At 48.5% G+C, this 17,567-nt stretch overlaps 1 protein-coding gene across 3 annotated transcripts in view; it reads right to left on the bottom strand.

Annotated features, from left to right (window-relative positions):
- ANKRD17 (ankyrin repeat domain 17) overlaps nt 1–13,622 on the bottom strand; it is a 155,067-nt gene extending 141,445 nt beyond the window's left edge. For all 3 annotated transcript variants that reach the window (XM_066627454.1, XM_066627455.1, XM_066627453.1), the window contains exon 1: nt 13,024–13,622. In XM_066627454.1, coding sequence (XP_066483551.1) covers nt 13,024–13,446 — 423 coding nt within the window. In that variant the 5' untranslated portion in view covers nt 13,447–13,622. The remainder of the gene's footprint in view (nt 1–13,023) is intronic.
- Nucleotides 13,623–17,567: the final 3,945 nt, after the last annotated feature.

Here is a 17,567-nt window from a genome sequence, read left to right on the forward strand (position 1 = left end):
TTCTCAGGCCCCCATAGAAATTAACTCAGGATAAAAAATTTTACAGCTTACTCTGCAGCACAGAATCAGGAAATTAATGCTGGTAAATCCAGAATTGTGATGTTTTGTTTTGAACTAAGGAAAGTGATAGCAATAAGAAATAGCCATATTAACATAGAGGTAGAAATTCTAGAGCGGTATTTTCCAGAGATAATGGAATACTAAGGGAGACTGTGCAACCACAAAAGGAAAGACAAGTGACAAATGGTGCTTTTCTCTACAACAGGAGGCACAACTACAATGTCACTAATGAAATTGTTTCGGGCCAAGACAGAAACAATATTGCAAAACTATGCTAGTTGAGGGGGTGGAGCAGGTACATGTGTCTGTAGGATGAGAAACTGCTACATATTTAAGGAAGCTAAGCCTTTATAGGTAGCACATGTGATCATGAAGACTCTGAACCATGCATTCATTCATGCGATTTATAGCCTGCCTTTCCACCCTGCTTAAAGGCCCTCAAGGCAACTTACAATACAATAAAAACAGAGCTAAAAACATTAATATAATACAATTAAAACCATAAAAGCAATAAGGCACAATTGGATCAGATGTTTCGTAAAAAGTTTGAGCCCCTCAATGCCAACAATTAAAAGTTTCCCTAAATAAAAAGGCCTTGAGACCCCGCCGAAAGGACTCCAAAGAGGGAACTGTTCTTAATTCCAGAGGGAGGGAATTCTACAAACGGGGTGCCACCACCGAGAAGGCCCTATTTCTTGCTGCCATCTCTCTCACCTTTACTGGTGGCAGCACAGTTTGAAGGTACCCCTTTGATGACCTGAGAGGACGAGTAGGATTAAATGGAAGGAGGCAGTCCCTCAAATACCCTGGACCAAAGCCATAAAAGGTTTTAAAAGTCAAAACTGGCACTTTGAATTGAGCCCAGAAACAAACTACCAGCCAGTGTAGTTGATGAAAATGAACCAATAGAGTCAAATCGGTGAGCCCCAGCAACCACACAGGCAGCCGTGTTCTGTACTAATTGCAGTTTCTGAACCATCTTCAAAGGTAGTCCCACATAGAGCTCATTGCAGTAATCTAAACTAGATGTCACTAGGGCATGGGTCACCGTGGCCAGGTCAGAGCAACCCAGGTATGGTTGCTGCTGGTGAATCAACCAAAGCTGAGTAAAGAGTTCCCTACCCACAACCACCACCTACGACACCAGAGCAACTGCAGATCCAGGAGAACTCCCAAGCTGCAGACCTGCTCCTTCAGGAGTGCAACCCCATTCAGAGCAGGATGATAGTCCAATACCCAAATCATAGACTTCAGGACCAGGAGAACATCTGTCTTATCAGGATTTGATTTCAAGCTTGTTCGCCCATATCCAGCTCCCAACTGCCTCCAGACAACAATCCAGGACCTCAGCTGCCTCCTCAGACTCAGGAGGAAAGGAGAAAAAGAACTAGGTGTCATCAGCATACTGATGGCACCCCACCCTAAACCTCTGGATGACCTCTCCCAGCGGCTTCATGTAGATATAAAACAACATGGGGGATAGAATGAAGCCTTGTGGCACCCCACATCAAAGAGGACAGGGTGCCAAACAAACTTACCCCAGCACCACCTTCTGGGATCTGACAGCCAAGAAGGAACAAAACCACTGCAAAATGGTGTCTCCAAACCCCAATTCAGTCAGCCGACCCAGGACACCATGGTCAATGGTGTTGAAGACCACTGAGAGGTCCAGTAGGACTAACAGGGACGCATTCCCCCTGTCTATTCCCCAGCACAGGTCATCCACCAAGACAACCAAAGCAGTCTCCATTCCAAACCCAGGTCTGAAGCCAGAGTGGAATAGATCCAGATAATCAGCTTCCTCCAAGGCCCTCTGAAGCTGGGATGCCACCTCCCGCTCAACCACCTTGCCCAAAAATGGAATATTTGAGAATGGCCGAAAGTTTTTCAGATTAGTGGGATCCAGGGAGGGTTTTTTCAGGAGAGGGAGAACCACCGCCTGCTTCAAGGCTGGAGTAAACACCCCCTCCCACAGAAATGAATTCATCACACTCCCTGTCCACTCGGCCAGCCCTCCCTGGGCAGATCCAAGTAGCCACGCTGGACAAGAGTCAAGCAGGTAAGAAGACTGCACTCCAGAGAATCCTGTCCATGTCCTCAGGTTCTACAAGCTGAAAAGAATTCCAGAAAGAAGGAAAGACAGGTGCCCCAGGGACATCACTAGATATTCTTAATGTGGTGTCCAAGCTGGGACTGCTGGATCCAACTCATGCTGGATCTGATTGACCTTGTCTGTGAAGTGCTGTGCAAAAGTATCAGTGAGACTCCATGTACTCCACCCCATCAGTGGGGGGGGGGCAGATGGAGTAGGCCACACTACACGAAAGGGCTCAGCTGGATGATTCTCCGCAGACATGATGGTGGCAGAGAGGTATACCCACTTAGCTGCTACTACCGCCGCAGAATAGGCTCTCAAATGAGTTCTAGCCTGGGCGTAGTTAGACTCCACATGAGTCTTTCACCACCATTGCTCTAGATGTGCGACCCACCACTTCATCATCTGCAGCTCTTATTCTGTGGTTGGGCAGAGGCAGCTCAGGAGTGATCTCATCCAGGGCTCTGGTCATCTCCCCATTCCAGAGATCAACCAAAGCGGCGGGTGAGTTGCAACTCTAGCAATGGGAAAATCCCCTAGAGCACTCAGGAATCCATCCAGATCCATCAGCCTCCGGGGATGGACCATACAATGTGGTCCCTTACTATGTTCATCGCCTCCACATCCAGATTACTAACAACTTGTCCAGCAGTAAACACCAGATCCAACATGTGTACCGCATCGCGTATTGGGGCGGATATTCTCTTAGACCCATGATGGCCATGAAGACCTGAGCTACAGCTGTCCCAGGGGCCTCGATGTGGATGTTAAAGTCCCCCAGCACTGACAGGCAAGGGCACTCCAACACCACACTCAAGATCACCCTAGCCAGCTCAGGCAGGAAGACTGCTGGGCAGCATGGTGGGAAGAACACCAACAGAATCCCTACTCTGTCTCACTCCTGCAACATGACACAAAGGCACTCAAACCCAGCAGACCACTGGCAAGATGAACAGTATCAGGATAGACTACTGCAGCCTCACCTCCCCGCCCCTGTAGTTGTGGCTGCTGCAGTACCCGGAAACCTGGCAGACAAATCAAGGAAAGGCCTACGCCTCCAGACTCATCTAGCCAGGTCAGCACTCTCATCCTGGACTAGATAAGTTTTGTTATTCACTGACCTGACATTAAGGAGCAGCAGTTTCAGACTCAGGGGATTGTTGCACAGAGCACCAAGGGTCAGAGGTTAGAGGGAAGGGCCAGTCTGACTCTTGTTCTCCTGTAACAGCCTACCCCTACCACATACCACTATATCTTCCATAACCCTTCACTCTACTGATGTTGGCTGCACTCCTCTCCCCCGGACTCCCTCAAGGTGTCAAACACATTGCCCTATGGCAGGGCAGACCGACAGACCACACCAATCTAAAAACCACACACGCTCCAACACATGTCCCTCTCGCCTTACAGTTAGCTCCCCACTTAAAACTCTTCCTACATTCACTGACCTGTACAGCAACCCTTACCCCCCTCTCACTGGGACTTGGGTTACTGCACACCCCTTGCCCACTTCACTGGCCACAGGTCACCACACAGCCCGTCTCCCTCTCACCCCCTTCTCCTAGGCCTATTAGAAGACCAAGATTAACCACTCTGCTTTCATAAACAACCCTCCCTCTCACCACACCTCCACAACCATGCATGCTACGTCCCACTTACAGTCCCACTCTCAAGCTTGATGCTGACACAATGACTCCTAATCCCCTTACTGATGATGCACACTTGTGCAGCTAAGCACTGCACAAGGAAGAAGGGTGTAGGGCTGGCACTGGTGATCCAAAAGCTGGTGGTGTTGGTAATCCAAAAGCTTTAGACAGCCTGAAGCCACAGTCCACAGCAAAGAGTCATCCTGCCTCCTGAGTCTTGATCCACTGGGCAAAGAGCCACAGGCAAAGAGCCCTTTGGCTCTGGCCCTTCAGCTTGCACCAAAGGCTCATGTCTCTGGCATGCCAGAGGCTCATGTAAGTACCTTGAAAAAAGCTATTTACAACAGTGCTTCTCAACCAGTGGTACGGGTACCACCAGTGGTACTTGAGGTGGCATCTGGCGGTACTCGCTGGACCCCCGCTGCCCAGCAGCAAGCCGAGGAACGCAACACAACAATCAGCAGGCTCAGCTCAGTGGGCTCCAAAGCAAGCTTTTCCATGCTTCAAAAAAACAACCCAGCCCACCCTTAGCCTCTTGCCGGAGTTTGTCACCTCACATCTGGCCTCCCAACCCAGAAGTAACTAACGATGATGTAATCGCCAGTTACTTCCAGTGGTACTTCAAAGAGGTGAACCACATGAAGGGGTATAGTGGAGGACATAAGAACATAAGAACAGCCCCACTGGATCAGGCCATAGGCCCATCTAGTCCAGCTTCCTGTATCTCACAGCAGCCCACCAAATGCCCTAAGGAGCACACCAGATAACAAGAGACCTGCATCCTGGTGCCCTCCCTTGCATCTGGCATTCTGACATAACCCATTTCTAAAATCAGGAGGTTGCGCAAACACATCATGGCTTGTACCCCGTAATGGATTTTTCCTCCAAAAACTTATCCAATCCCCTTTTAAAGGTGTCCAGGCCAGTCGCCATCACCACATCCTGTGGCAAAGAGTTCCACAGACCAACCACACGCTGAGTAAAGAATTTTCTTTTGTCTGTTCTAACTCTCCCAACACTCAATTTTAGTGGATGTCCCCTGGTTCTGGTGTTATGTGAGAGTGTAAAGAGCATCTCTCTATCCACTCTATCCTTCCCCTGCATGATTTTGTATGTCTCAATGATGTCCCCCCTCAGGCGTCTCTTTTCTAGGCTGAGGAAGCCCAAACGCTGAAGCCTTTCCTCATAAGGAAGGTGCCCCAGCCCAGTAATCATCTTAGTCGCTCTCTTTTGCACCTTTTCCATTTCCACTATGTCTTTTTTGAGATGCGGCGACCAGAACTGGACACAATATTCCAGGTGTGTAGCATTAGCTACATTTCCATTAGCACTGGGAAAAATTTGGTTTGGAAGGTAAATAAGGCTGCCTGGTGTCCCTTCCAGAGGAAGGCAGAAAATAAAAAAAAACTTAAGCAGCAAACTCTTACTGACTTAAATGGATCAAATTTGAAATGTGTTTCTGATTAATGTGGTGAACTAGTCACACTGCACCACTGAACCCATCGGAATGCTCCAACACTATTAACATTGTTAATTGTTTATAATGACATCAATGTATATGATACTTTACACCAGTGGTTTCCAACCTTTCTGGCACCAGGGATCGGGGTCTTCATGGAAGACAATTTCTCCACGGACCAGGGGGATGGGGATCGTCAGGTGCCTGCCCTTGCAAACGGCTGGGAAGAAGGGGGTTTCCCCATTCCTCTTCAGGGGGACCTTGGTGGGGTGAGGCTGCCGGGGCCTCGGACTAGGCTCTGGGGGAATGGGATTATGTCACCTCACTTTGATAGATCCCTTTGATCCATCTCACTTTGTTAGTTTCACAGCCTCCTGCCTCACCATATTGCCTGCTCATCACTGCCCCCACCCAGGCTTTATGGGACTGGTCAGCCTCCCTGGTCCCCACCCCTTAGGGTCATAAAGGGGCTCCAGCTCCCTTTCCCTGTCTTTCCCTTGTGGCTAGCAATGCCTTCCTCCTCCCTCGCAGCCTATCTTCTCCCAGCCAGTCCACTCCCTCCTTGCCTGCCTTGTTGAGGTGTGCCTTCTGCCATCTGGGACATCAGGGAGGCTTCCTGCTTTGTGTTGCCCACGGACAGGAGGTCCCCGAGCCAATCTCCCCCTGATTGGAGCAGCCAGGGGCCACATGTCTGTGCTGGCCCACCAGGTCGCCTGCCTCCGGTGTCATCAGCCAGAGACGGCCCAGAAGGTTCCAGGGTTCCCCGGCACTTCCCCACCAGAGTGGGGCCAAGCGGGGCCAGGTGAAACGCAAGGAGGCTGGACGCTCATTCCCCAACAGCTGCCCCCTGTGCTCTCTTGCCCTCCTCCTGCTGCATCTCCTGTGCTGAAGCTGGTCTCAGGGGTAGGCTGGGGTCTGGAGCTTCACTGGGAACCCAACAGTTTTGCTTGCTCACCCACTGCTCAATTCCTGCTGTGTGGCCTGGTTCCTAACAGGATACGGACTGGTACCAGTCTGTGGGCCAGGGTTTGGGGACCCCTGCTTTACAGAGAATGAGAAGCCAGATCCCTGGACCAAGGAGCTTACAATCTATAGATGTAAGGAAAGCAATGATTGAAATAAGCAGAGGAAGAACATAATATTGTTTCAGTTCTATCTCTTTAACTTGCAGTGCAATCCACCGTCACTGTCACACAGACACACACACACCCCGCATCCAGCACAAGTTCCTTGTGACAGCTCCAGTCATCACAAATGTTGCATAAAACACATTTGTGCCAACTCAGGAAGAGGCAAGGCTGAAGCACGGGAGTGTGCTGGCCTGGCTGCACCAGAGCTACACCAGGACAGGGTAAAGTTGTGATAGTGGTGTATCACCGGCACAAGGGTTTAGGGAGGCCATGGGAAGGGCATTCTGGGGAGTTCTACGGTGGGAAGGAGGATGGGAGACAGGCAGATTGGGTCCAGGCCAGATCCTAACTCCACTCCTAAGCAGCTTGGTGTCACACAGGCTGCTCAAATCTGTGGCACCAATTTAGGTGGCACAGATCGAGTAGCGCCATGGGGCTGCCTGGCGAATTGCTCAGGGTAAGGGGAAATGATTCCCCTTACTCCTAGCTGCTCCCCAGCCTGCACTAAACCTGTGCTGAATACAGCACAGGCCACCTGACCTGCCTGTTCCAGTGCAGGTTAGGATTGTGCCCACAGTTACACAATATGGGAGAACAACTAAAATGTTGTGACAAAGGCCTTATAAAAAAGTCTTTAAAGGAGGAAAGAGGGTATTCACACTGTCCTGAGAAACAGTTCCAGGAATAAGGGATGGCAAGGGAAAAGGGTGGAGACATGTGAGACAGCAGGAGACCTTGAACAGTTGAGGATAGTGTGCCGGACAAGCAACTGTCACAGGAAGGAATGTAACAACATACAAGATTCAAGAAGCAGAGAGGAGCCAAGGAGAAGGAGGAGCAGATAAGGAAAAGAAGCTCATGCTAGATTTAGCAGCCCAAAGAAAGCTTGTGAAGAGATTTAAGAAGAGAAATGATAAAGCAAAGTGAGAGATGAATGATTTTAGCAACAGTGTGATGGATGGAGGCAAGGGGACCAACCCAAGCTAATGAGGAGGAGGCTGCTGTAGGCTAGATCAGAGCGGATCACAGCATGAATTACATTCTGATGGGTTATGAGCTGTCTGTGATAGATTAGGAGAGAGATCTTGGGGTGCTGGTGGACAACTCAAAGAAAGTGTCAATCAAATGTGCGGCAGGAGTGCACATAAGATCAGCCCCACTAGATCAGGCTATAGGCCCATCTAGTCCAGCTTCCAGTATCTCACAGTGGCCCACCAAATGTCAAAGCACACAAGATCCTCACAAGCACACAAGACAACAAGAAACCTGCATCCTGGTGCCATCCCTTGTAGAAAAAAAGGCCAATTCTATGTTTGGAATCATTAAAAAAGCTATCAAGAATAAAATGGAATTGAGAATAAAACAGCCAATATTATAATGCCATTGTATAAACCAATGAGAAGACCACACCTGAAGTACTGCGTTCAGTTCTGGATACTACATCTCAAAAAGGATATAGTGGAAATTGAAAAGATGCAGAAGAGGGCAACCAAAACTATTACTGTGCTGAGGCACCTCCCTTATGAAGAAAGGCTACAGCATTTGGGGCTCTTCAGTTTAGAAAAAAAAAAAAGACATCTGAAAGGGAACATGATTTAGACATGCAAAATTATGCAAGCGATGGATAGAGCGATGCTCTTCTCTCTCACACACAACACCAGGACCAGGGGACATCCATTAAAACTGAGTTTCGGGAGAGTTAGAACCGACAAAGGAAAATATTTCTTTACCCAGCATGTAATTATTTATTTATTTCTTAGTAGAATTTATATCCCGCCTTTCCACTTCACAAAGGAGCACTCAAGGAGGCTAATTAGTCTGTTAGAACTCCTTGCCACAGGATGTGGTAATAATGTCTGGCCTAGATGCTTTAAAAGAGGATTGGATAGATGTCTGGAGAAAAAAATCCATCATCAGTTACAAGCCATGACAGGTACGCGTAACTTCCTGATTTTAGAAGTAGGCTACCTCAGAATGCCACATGCTAGGGAGTGGCACCAGGATGCAGGTCTCTTGTTATCTTGTATGCGCCCTGAAGTACCTGGTGGGCCACTGAGAGATACAGAAAGCTGGGTTAGATGGGCCTTTGGCCTGATCCAGCAGAGATCTTCTTAAATTCTTATTTTTGCAATATTGTAACAGGAAAGAGAAGAAATAATTTTCTCCTGCTGAAACCTTCAAAGTCCAACTAGACAGGTAAGAAGACAACCATTTAAGGATATAGTCAAGGCAACCTAAGGCACAGTCAAGCAAGAGACAGCTATCAAAAGCAGCAGTGAAGGCAAGGGCAGAATAGGAACTTTTTGATTTGACAAAGAAGAGATTAACCCATTTCTACCCAACCTACAGGTGTACACATTTTATCCTTGTTGCGTATATGCAACGTTGGGCAGAAATGGCTTAATTAATTGCAATTTTTGTGAAGGGAGTTGCAGTGGACTGTAGGCATGGAAGCCAGACAGTCTCTTCAGAGCCAAGAACTAAGTGGTAGTAGTTCCAAACAGTGAGATTGCACAGCATATTCCAGGAGGCAAAGAATGGGTTAAAGGGGACAATGCAGAGTGATTCAAAGAGCACAAGAATTTCACTGTATTAACAATAGATGAATCCTATGTCCAAATTGATGCTGAATTATATCTGGCCTATCTTTAGTATACAACTATATTAAAAACAGTCTCCTTCGTACTATGGTATTAAGTATTCCCTATAGCTGAGGTATTCAATCTGTGCGTCCTGCCTCCCTAAGGAGGCATGGCTAGCCGATAGGGGCATCATGAGGCATCTGGGGAGAGAGGTGGCTGCAGCTGATTCTGCAGAGCTCTGCTCAGCTGCACCTGCTGCCTGCTGACTTAATGCTTTTCTTCAGCTGTTAAAGAGGTGGGTGTGGCAGCATGAGGTTGGGAGGGCGTGTGAATCATGGTGGGGGGAGGTGGGAGAGAAGGCTGGCTGGGTATCGGCAGAGGTGCCACATCTCATCATGGAGCTCTAGCCATGTACGTCACCCCAGGGACTACATTTCCCAGTGCACCCCTTACCCTGGGCATCCTGGGATTGGTCAAGCCTGGAGGAGAGGAAAAGAGTGCGGAGGTGCTGCATCTCATCAGCATAGGGTGCGCTCCTGACAGGCTTCAAACTGGGAGGGAAGAGTAAGATCAGCCAAGGAGGGAGACAGCCTGCTCTTAGTGGGGGGTGTCCAAATGCCCCAGCCTGCATTCCTCCGTCTTGCTTGGGGGGGAACGGGGGTGGCATCTGCATGTTGGGTGTATGCATGTGAGCAGCCCCCATCTACTTGAGTGAGTTGTAATCTTGCTCTGTGTGGCTGCAATCCATTCCACACTTTCCTGGGAGTAAGCCCCATTGACTCAAATGGGACTTATTTCTGAGTAGACCTACATAGGCTTGGGGTCTGTGTCAGCTTAACCAAGGATCCTCACCTTTTTCTTTTTCCTCCCCCTTCAAAAAAGAAAAAAGCAGTACCTGCTTTACCTGCCCAAAGTCTAACCCGTTTTCCTCACCTGTATCTGTAATAAATAAATAATACTTAAAAAAAAGAAAAGAAAAGCCACTCTTGATGGCTTTATCTCGAGAAATTGATTAAAAATAAAAATCCCCATTCCTTTTTATCCATTCCCCTTTTTCCACCTGCCCCCTTGGGGGGGGGGGAGGTACTCTGTTGGCTGCTATTATAAAACAAAAGGCACAATCCTAGCTATGTCTGCTCAGAAGTAAGTCCTATTGTTTTCAATGGGACTTACTCCCAGGAAAGTGAGTTTAGGATTGCAGCCAAACAGTCTCTGGATCTCAGTTTGCATCAGTTTGCAATTAGCAGATACACACAAAACAAAGTCTTCCCCTCCCCCAGCAAGTTCATTACTTCCCCCCCTCCCTTTCCCAAACCCTCCAGGTGAGCTGCTAACAAACTCAGGGCACAATCCTAGCCAGGTCTACTCAGAAGCCCTATTTTGTTCAGTGGGGCTTATTCTCAGGTAAGTGTGGTTAGGATTGCAGCCTCAGAGTGCTGGCAGCTTTTTTTTTTTGTTTATAGTGTATAATTATAACACCTTCATCCCCATTTTGGGGGTAACTGAGGTGAGGTAATGGGGAGCCGTGGCCAATGGCCACAAGGATCAGGGGAGGCGCAAGCCGGAAAAGTTCAAAAACCACTGCCCTATAGCAGCAGATCCCAAAGTCCTACTCAGACACTGGGACTGCTCTAAGCTGTTGTGGGGGCAGGGCACGATCAGGGGGTTGCCCCAACAGTGCCACAGCTATCGTAATGCTACAGGGACCAAGGGACATCCCCATGCACCTGGGGGCATTCTGCATCCTCCTCTGCAGCTTTCAGCCACCTCCACGACCCGCCGCACGGCTGCAATGAGCTCCGATTTGCTATCAGAGCCTGTGCAAAGTAAGCTCCAATACCTGATCGGAGCTCATTGCAACCGTGTGGAGGGTTGAGGAGGTGGCTGCAAGCCTCCAGGACCCCCCAGGAGACTGCAGGACGCCTCCAGGTACGTGGAAATGACCCTGGGTCCCTGCAGCACCGTGATCACTGCAGCGCTGCCAGGGATCCATTCCTGGGCCACTCCCTTTAAGGGGGAATGGCCCAGGTTTGGCTCCCAATAGTGGGTTGCGACCCATTACTTTGGGAACCACTACCCTATAGCGTGTTACAGACACAAGCATTTTGAAACAACAGGCAGTCCCTTACTTCAAGGCCTCCAACTTACAGATGACCCAACTAAGGGACAGTTGTGCTGTGCTTTTGTGCAGTTACAGTCTCTCTGCTCCAATGTTTTTATGCAGGCAGAATAGTGCTGGTTTAGGAGACAGAGACACTGCATTTTTGAGAGGGAGAGGGATGCTATGTTTTTGAGGCGTTCAAGGGATGGGTAAAAGAGAGCGAGTACAGAATGCTACATAATTGATCCTTTCCAACTAATACAAAGGCATATATAACTTCTTGTAAAATGCAATTTGTCAATGCAACTAATACAAACGCAGTCCTCTCATCTAAGCTGCTCTAAGACCCACTTTGTACATTACACATACAAAAAAGTTACGGCAGAATATACATTCACTAGGGAGTAATTTATTATCTATTTTACAATTATTTGTGTAATGAAAACAAAGTTGTGAGCAATTTTCCATAATGGTTGAAAAACAGTATAGAAATAGGTATTTATAGAAATAATGTTTCAAGTTAAGTACATTTTAATTTAAGCACAAACCTCTAGAACCTATCCTATAATTAAGTAAGGGACAATACCTGATCCAATTACATGGATTGAAGGTTGATTGTACGTATCAATGGCAACTGGTAACATTAAAAAATTGGCAACAGACACTCTGCTATAAAAATTCAAACTATCTATGCCAAATATTCATACTCTTTAAAGAGCATGCTCAAACTGTTCAAGCCAGAAATAATCACCTGCACAGTTAAGAACGTGGCAGTGAAATTCTCAATAATACTAATTTTCCCAGAAATAATTCCAAATTAATGTACTTTTGAGTAAAGATAACCAGATTCATACTGGCAGACTGCATTTCTATGCACTCCTCCTAGAAAGGAAGGACAACTGAAAATCAATAGACCTAAAGGGCCAAAATCTAAGATATTTCAATATCTACCTGGGTGCTTACTTTTGTTTACTTCACAGAACTCAGTAGGATTCACTTTTAAGTGGCTTTTAAGGCAAAGTTGCTAAAGAAAACCCCAAACAATAGCATAGGCAGGCTATCAGACTCCCTTACACTACTCTTCTAGGCTTTTAGTTCACTTACCCCCCCCCCCTTCTTTTTAAGTCCAGATTTGACAGGTCCAGATTTGACAGGAGGTTTGACAGGCCCTCAGAAGGCTGTTGATGTTGCTTGTCAAGCAAATGGGACAGAACTAACAGCCAAATCCTATCCAAACTTTCGTAGGAGTAAGCCCCTTTGACTCTAATGGGACTTACTTCTGAGCAGACACGCATAGGCTTGGGTTCTAAGACTGCAAACCTCTGCAATACTTAACCTGCAAGTAGATCCAACTGAACTCAGCAAGGCTCAGGGCCCAATCCTATCCCACTTTCCAGCACAGATGTAGCCATGCCAATCGGGCATGCACTGCATCTTGTGGTGGGGCAGCAGTCACAGAGGCCTTCTCCAAGTAAGAGAACATTTGTTCCCTTACCTTGAGGCTGCATTGGTGCTAGAAAGTTGGACAGGACTGGGCCCTTAAATATAAATTATGGGGGTGTGTTGTGAAGACACCAAAGCTGCAGGGCTACAGACCCTTCACTGGACATACAGCTTCCTTCTGTGTAAACCTGCAGAAGTATAAATAGAGTTCCATTTTAGGAGGAGACGCAGAGTGGGGATTCAGGTGGCCTCAGACCCCTTGCCCGGTAAAGTCAGAGTCCTCACGATGCTGCTCAGCTCAGCCTGATTCCTCATCAGGCAGAGCCAGCTGAGAAGACGGGGCAAGGGGTGCCCTCCTCCCCCTCCCTACCACTTCTGCCTCAGTGACCCTCAGGATGAGCAGGGAAGCAGTTATGAACACAGAGCAGGCGGCAGTGCTGGGCAGCCTCCTCTTGCCCCAGAGACCCCTGCGGGGGCAAGAGGCACCCCCGGCAGCCCCTCACCTACCTCTGACACCTCCTCCTCTTCTTCCTCCTCATCATCGTCGTCGTCCTCCTCCTCCTCCTCCTCGTCGCCCTCCTCTTCCTCCTCCTCCTCTTCCTCGTCCTCCTCCTCTTCTTCCTCCTCATCTTCGTCGTCGTCGTCCTCCTCCTCGTCCTCGCTGCCGCCTCCGCTGCTCTCGCTGCTGCTGTGCTGCTGGCTGTTGCCACCGCCCTCCACGCCCGCCTGTCGCCGCTGCTGCCGCCGAGTCCAGCTCCGCTTCGGCGGCGACTCCTGCGGTGGCGGTGGCTCGTCGGCGAGGCGCAGGTCGCACGCCCGGGCCAGTCCGTCGGCCGCGGCTGCGTACGAGGCAGAGCCAGGCTCCCCCTGAGCCCCGCAGCCACTGTCCTTCCCCTGCGGCGGGGAGGGCGGGGGAGGAGTGGGCTCCATGGCCGCTCGCGCCACCGCCCTGCTCTCGCCCCGCGCGCCCGGTCACCGCTGGAGCCGGCACGGCCGCCGCAAACTCTCGCGGGACTTTCGGGCCAGCACAACCCGACCCGGCCCTCCGCTCAGCCTCCTGTCGCTGCCACCGACCTGCTTCCCTCCCGGCTTTCCGTCAGCCTCCTCCGTCCTCTCCGCGCAGACGCAGCCGTGCCCTGCCGCGGCCAGCGCTTCCTCTACTCCGCGCATGCGCCGGGGCTTCGTCTTCCGGGTGGCGCGCTGACGTCATCACCCCGCGCTTCTAGCTCTTCTGTCCTGAGGCGCCCTCAGTCGGCCTCTTCCTCCCGCCCCCCTATGCTTGTGAGGGAGGAAGTCCCGGAAGGGAAGAGAGCGCGTTCCTCAGCGGCGAGGTGAGCGACTGGCAGCGCAGTCCTCTGCAGGTCTACTTAGAAGTAAGTCCCATTGTAGTCAGTGGGGCTTCCTCCCAGGAAAGTGCAGATAGGTTCAGGCTGTTTCAGAACAGTGTAGCTGGAAGAGCAGCTCCAAAAGGCAACCTGCCTGAGGACTGTTCTCCAGCCCTTGCACGCCCCAGGCTGGGTGCCTGCTTGGGGCTGCTCCTCATTCACTCTGATGGCACACTAAGGCCTGTGCAGTGTCTGGTCCATTTGGCCAGAATCTGGGGGTGATTCTGGCAGTGGGAGCAGATCAGCTCCTGAGAACATCCTTTCCTCCTCTCCACCCAGTCCTTACCTGTTGTGCTTTGAGGGAGGGGCTCACCCTTCTGCTGCTTGGCTCCATTTGAGAGCTGGGGAGGAGAGAGATGGTAGGGGAGGAGAGAAGCAACTGCTTGGGGCAGTGCTTTCCCCTCTCCCCCATGCTGCAATCACTTGGTAAAGCTCATGCTACTGTGCCTGCAGGTCTGCAATCCTGGACTGCAATCTTAAACACACCTGAAAATAAGCCCCATTGAACACATTAGACTTCTGCCAAAGCATGTAGGATGGTGCTGTAGATCTTCATCAGAGGGATCACTTTAGCATGAGCTAATCACATGAGCTAGTCACTGCATAATCTGCACTATGTTTGTCTTCCCAGGAGTAAATTCCATTGCATTGCATGAGACTTAGGCTGCAATCCTAACCACACTTTCTAGAGAGTAAGCCCCATTGAACAAAATAAGACTTACTTCTGAGTAGACCTGGTTAGGATTGTGCCCTTACTCCCAAGAAAGTGTGGATAGAATTGTAGCCTCATCTGACATTAGAGAGCAAAGGGGAAAACATCACTCAGATCGATCTGCTCCTTTCCCCAGTGGTACCTCAGGGGTCAACTGTAAATTAAGAGCTGTTCTAGATCAGACCAAGGATGAAGCAGATTAAACTTTTTTTTTCAGTTGTGTGTCCCAGAAGTCAATATTCAGAGATATGCTGCTTCTGAATTTTGAGGTTCCATTTATTTATTACAGTGAACTGCTAAGAATCTCAGCACCCAGGATTCAAGTCCTCTTCTGCCGTTCACTGAAAAACACACTTCCAAGAAATATCTTTTTGACTACAGCATACCAAGGGAAGAAAAATGACTTCCTTGGATAAGGAAAACCATGTGAAATAAACACACATCTTTCTATGTGTTTGAGTCCATCAGCTGGAAAGACTGCTTTTGACGTGACTTGTGGTGGTGCCTTAACAGTGGTGGTGCCTTAAGTGGTGTCTTAACAGCATTCAGGCAAACCAGGTTGCAAACCATGGTGCAGAGATGTAGATTGGGAGCCAGGCAAAACAGGTTTGAACTCAGCCAAGGGCTTGCCAAAGCCAAATCTTTGGCATGACTAGACAGAAACACCCATGACAGGGATAAAAATTCCATAAATTGTGTGATGTGAAAAAGAACTTTATGTTTATCCATTCTGCCTCTAGTGTCAGTTTCATTAAGGGTGCAGTCCTAACCAACTTTCTAGCACTGGCATAGCTGTGTCAGTGGGGAATGTGCTGCATCCTGCAGTTGGCGGGCAGTCACATACCTCAAGGTATGGCAGTGCATGTTCCCTTACCTCAAAGTTGCATTACCCTTGGTTGGTGCTGGAAAGTGAGTTAGGATTGCACCCTAAATGAACTAAGTATTATGAGAGAAGAAAGAAAATATCTCTATCCACTTTTTCAAGCCTTGTACAAATATATAAACTATCATGAATCCCCTTATTTATCTTTTTTCCTAAACCAAAAAGCCCCAAACTTTGCATCTTAGAAAAGGTGCTACAAGCCTCTGATTATTTGGTTACCCATTTCATTATCTTTCCAGCTCTATGCTGTCATTTTGAGATAGGGCAACCGACACTATGCAAAATACAGTATTGCAGATGCATTTACTCCACACCATAAAATTGTATAAGGGCATTATGATACAAGTTTCTAACAAACTAGACTACTCATTACAACAAAGAACAATTCATTTGATAACTTCAATAAATGGTTTATTCATTCAGCCCTACCTTTGTCTTTCTGCATCCCAAATTCTTTCTCCCCCCCTTTCATTCTTCCTGCTTCCATGCTTCATTCTCTCTAAACACACATGCACACACACCCTTGCTGTCTCGCTAACTTGGTTCAGCGTTCTCTGACTGCTGCTGGGCTGGACTGGGCTGTACCCCCTCAGTTGGCCCCATCAGCCAACCAAGCATGTTGTGGTTAGCCAGGAAGGTCAATGCGCAAGTGGGCATGCTGCCACTGCAGAACCCTTACCACCCTTCCTGGTGCTACTGTTGCACCACTCTGTCTGCGCCTCTCTTTCTGGGCCAGTTGGAGGAGGTAGGAGCATCATCCCTTGTTGCTTACATTTTTTTTTTAAGGGGCGGGGAAAAACAGGAGGAGGCAGTGGCAGCCAGCATGGCAGAGGAAAGTAGGATGCCACATCTGCAGCCATGGAACTTAGGTAAGCAGGTCCAGAAACTTAGGGTGCTGGGCTTGAAGGAGGAGCCCTGGCTTCATAGTTTCAAAACCAAATCCAAAGAAGTGGAAGCCTATCCCTTCAGACCATCCCTTTCCTGTCCTGACTGACAAAACCATTCAAGACAGATAAGGATATGGAGCATTATTAAAGAAGATGCTTTTGTATACCTCATGCACAGAGGGATTTTCAGGAAGTCCTCAAGAACCAGGGACACTGGATTTGCAATTAACAGGCCCCAGTTTTGAATCTTCCTTTCAAGCAAGACCCAATCCAAGCAAGGACCCAATCCTATCCAACTTTCCAGTGCCAATGTAGCTGCAATGCAACCTTGAGGAAAGGGAACAAATATTTCCTCTTTTACCTGGAGGAGGCCTCCATGATTGCCCCCACCACCACCACAGGATGCAGCACATGCCGCATTGGCATGGCTGCACCAGTGCTGGAAAATTGGATATGATTTGGCCCTGAATCAGCTGAGTTGGACCTCTGTGGGGAAGCAACAATATTTGTCAAGTGTTTCTTAAGCTGAAACTGCACATATACACTTCTGGCCAAAGAGATTTTAGCTGTGTTTACTGCCCACATAACTTGTGTGTTGTTGCCACAAGGTGGGTGAGACATGTGGTAAAGAGTGGGCACGCTATGACAAGCCCTATTCCCACTGTACTGGAACTGTCTTTTAGCTGCATGGGTAGGCCCTGCAGCAAAGGTGCTTTGAGGCTAGCAACGCAGGTTTGAGCATGAGAGGTAAACTTGCTCAGCAAGTGGTTTATGCCAGGCATAAACCTGGCATAGGGTTGATGCTTGAATATTGTTATTAGTAGAAGAAAGCTATTATGGATACTAGGGATACAGCATATTCCAAGGAAATGTTGAGGCATGTAAGTCATATAATCTCCTGTAGTATTATGATACTATCAATTGCAAACAGGCCTTCTAGTTATTTGGGAAAATGCTGCAATCCTATACTCACTTACCTGGGAGAGCAATTCCCATTAAATTTAATAGGGATTAATTCTGAGTAGACATGCATAGGATTGCAATATTAAGGAGCACAATTCTGCCTATTTGTCCTGAAGGGTGCTGGCATGTGATTATTATCCCCTTTCCAAGTAACTTTTCTATGAGTTTCTAAATTATTTCATTTATATCTCACTCTCCTACAAGGAGTCAAGGAGCAATGT

Source organism: Tiliqua scincoides, chromosome 5 (assembly GCF_035046505.1).
Source record: "Tiliqua scincoides isolate rTilSci1 chromosome 5, rTilSci1.hap2, whole genome shotgun sequence".
Classification (NCBI taxonomy): Eukaryota; Metazoa; Chordata; class Lepidosauria; order Squamata; family Scincidae; genus Tiliqua; species Tiliqua scincoides.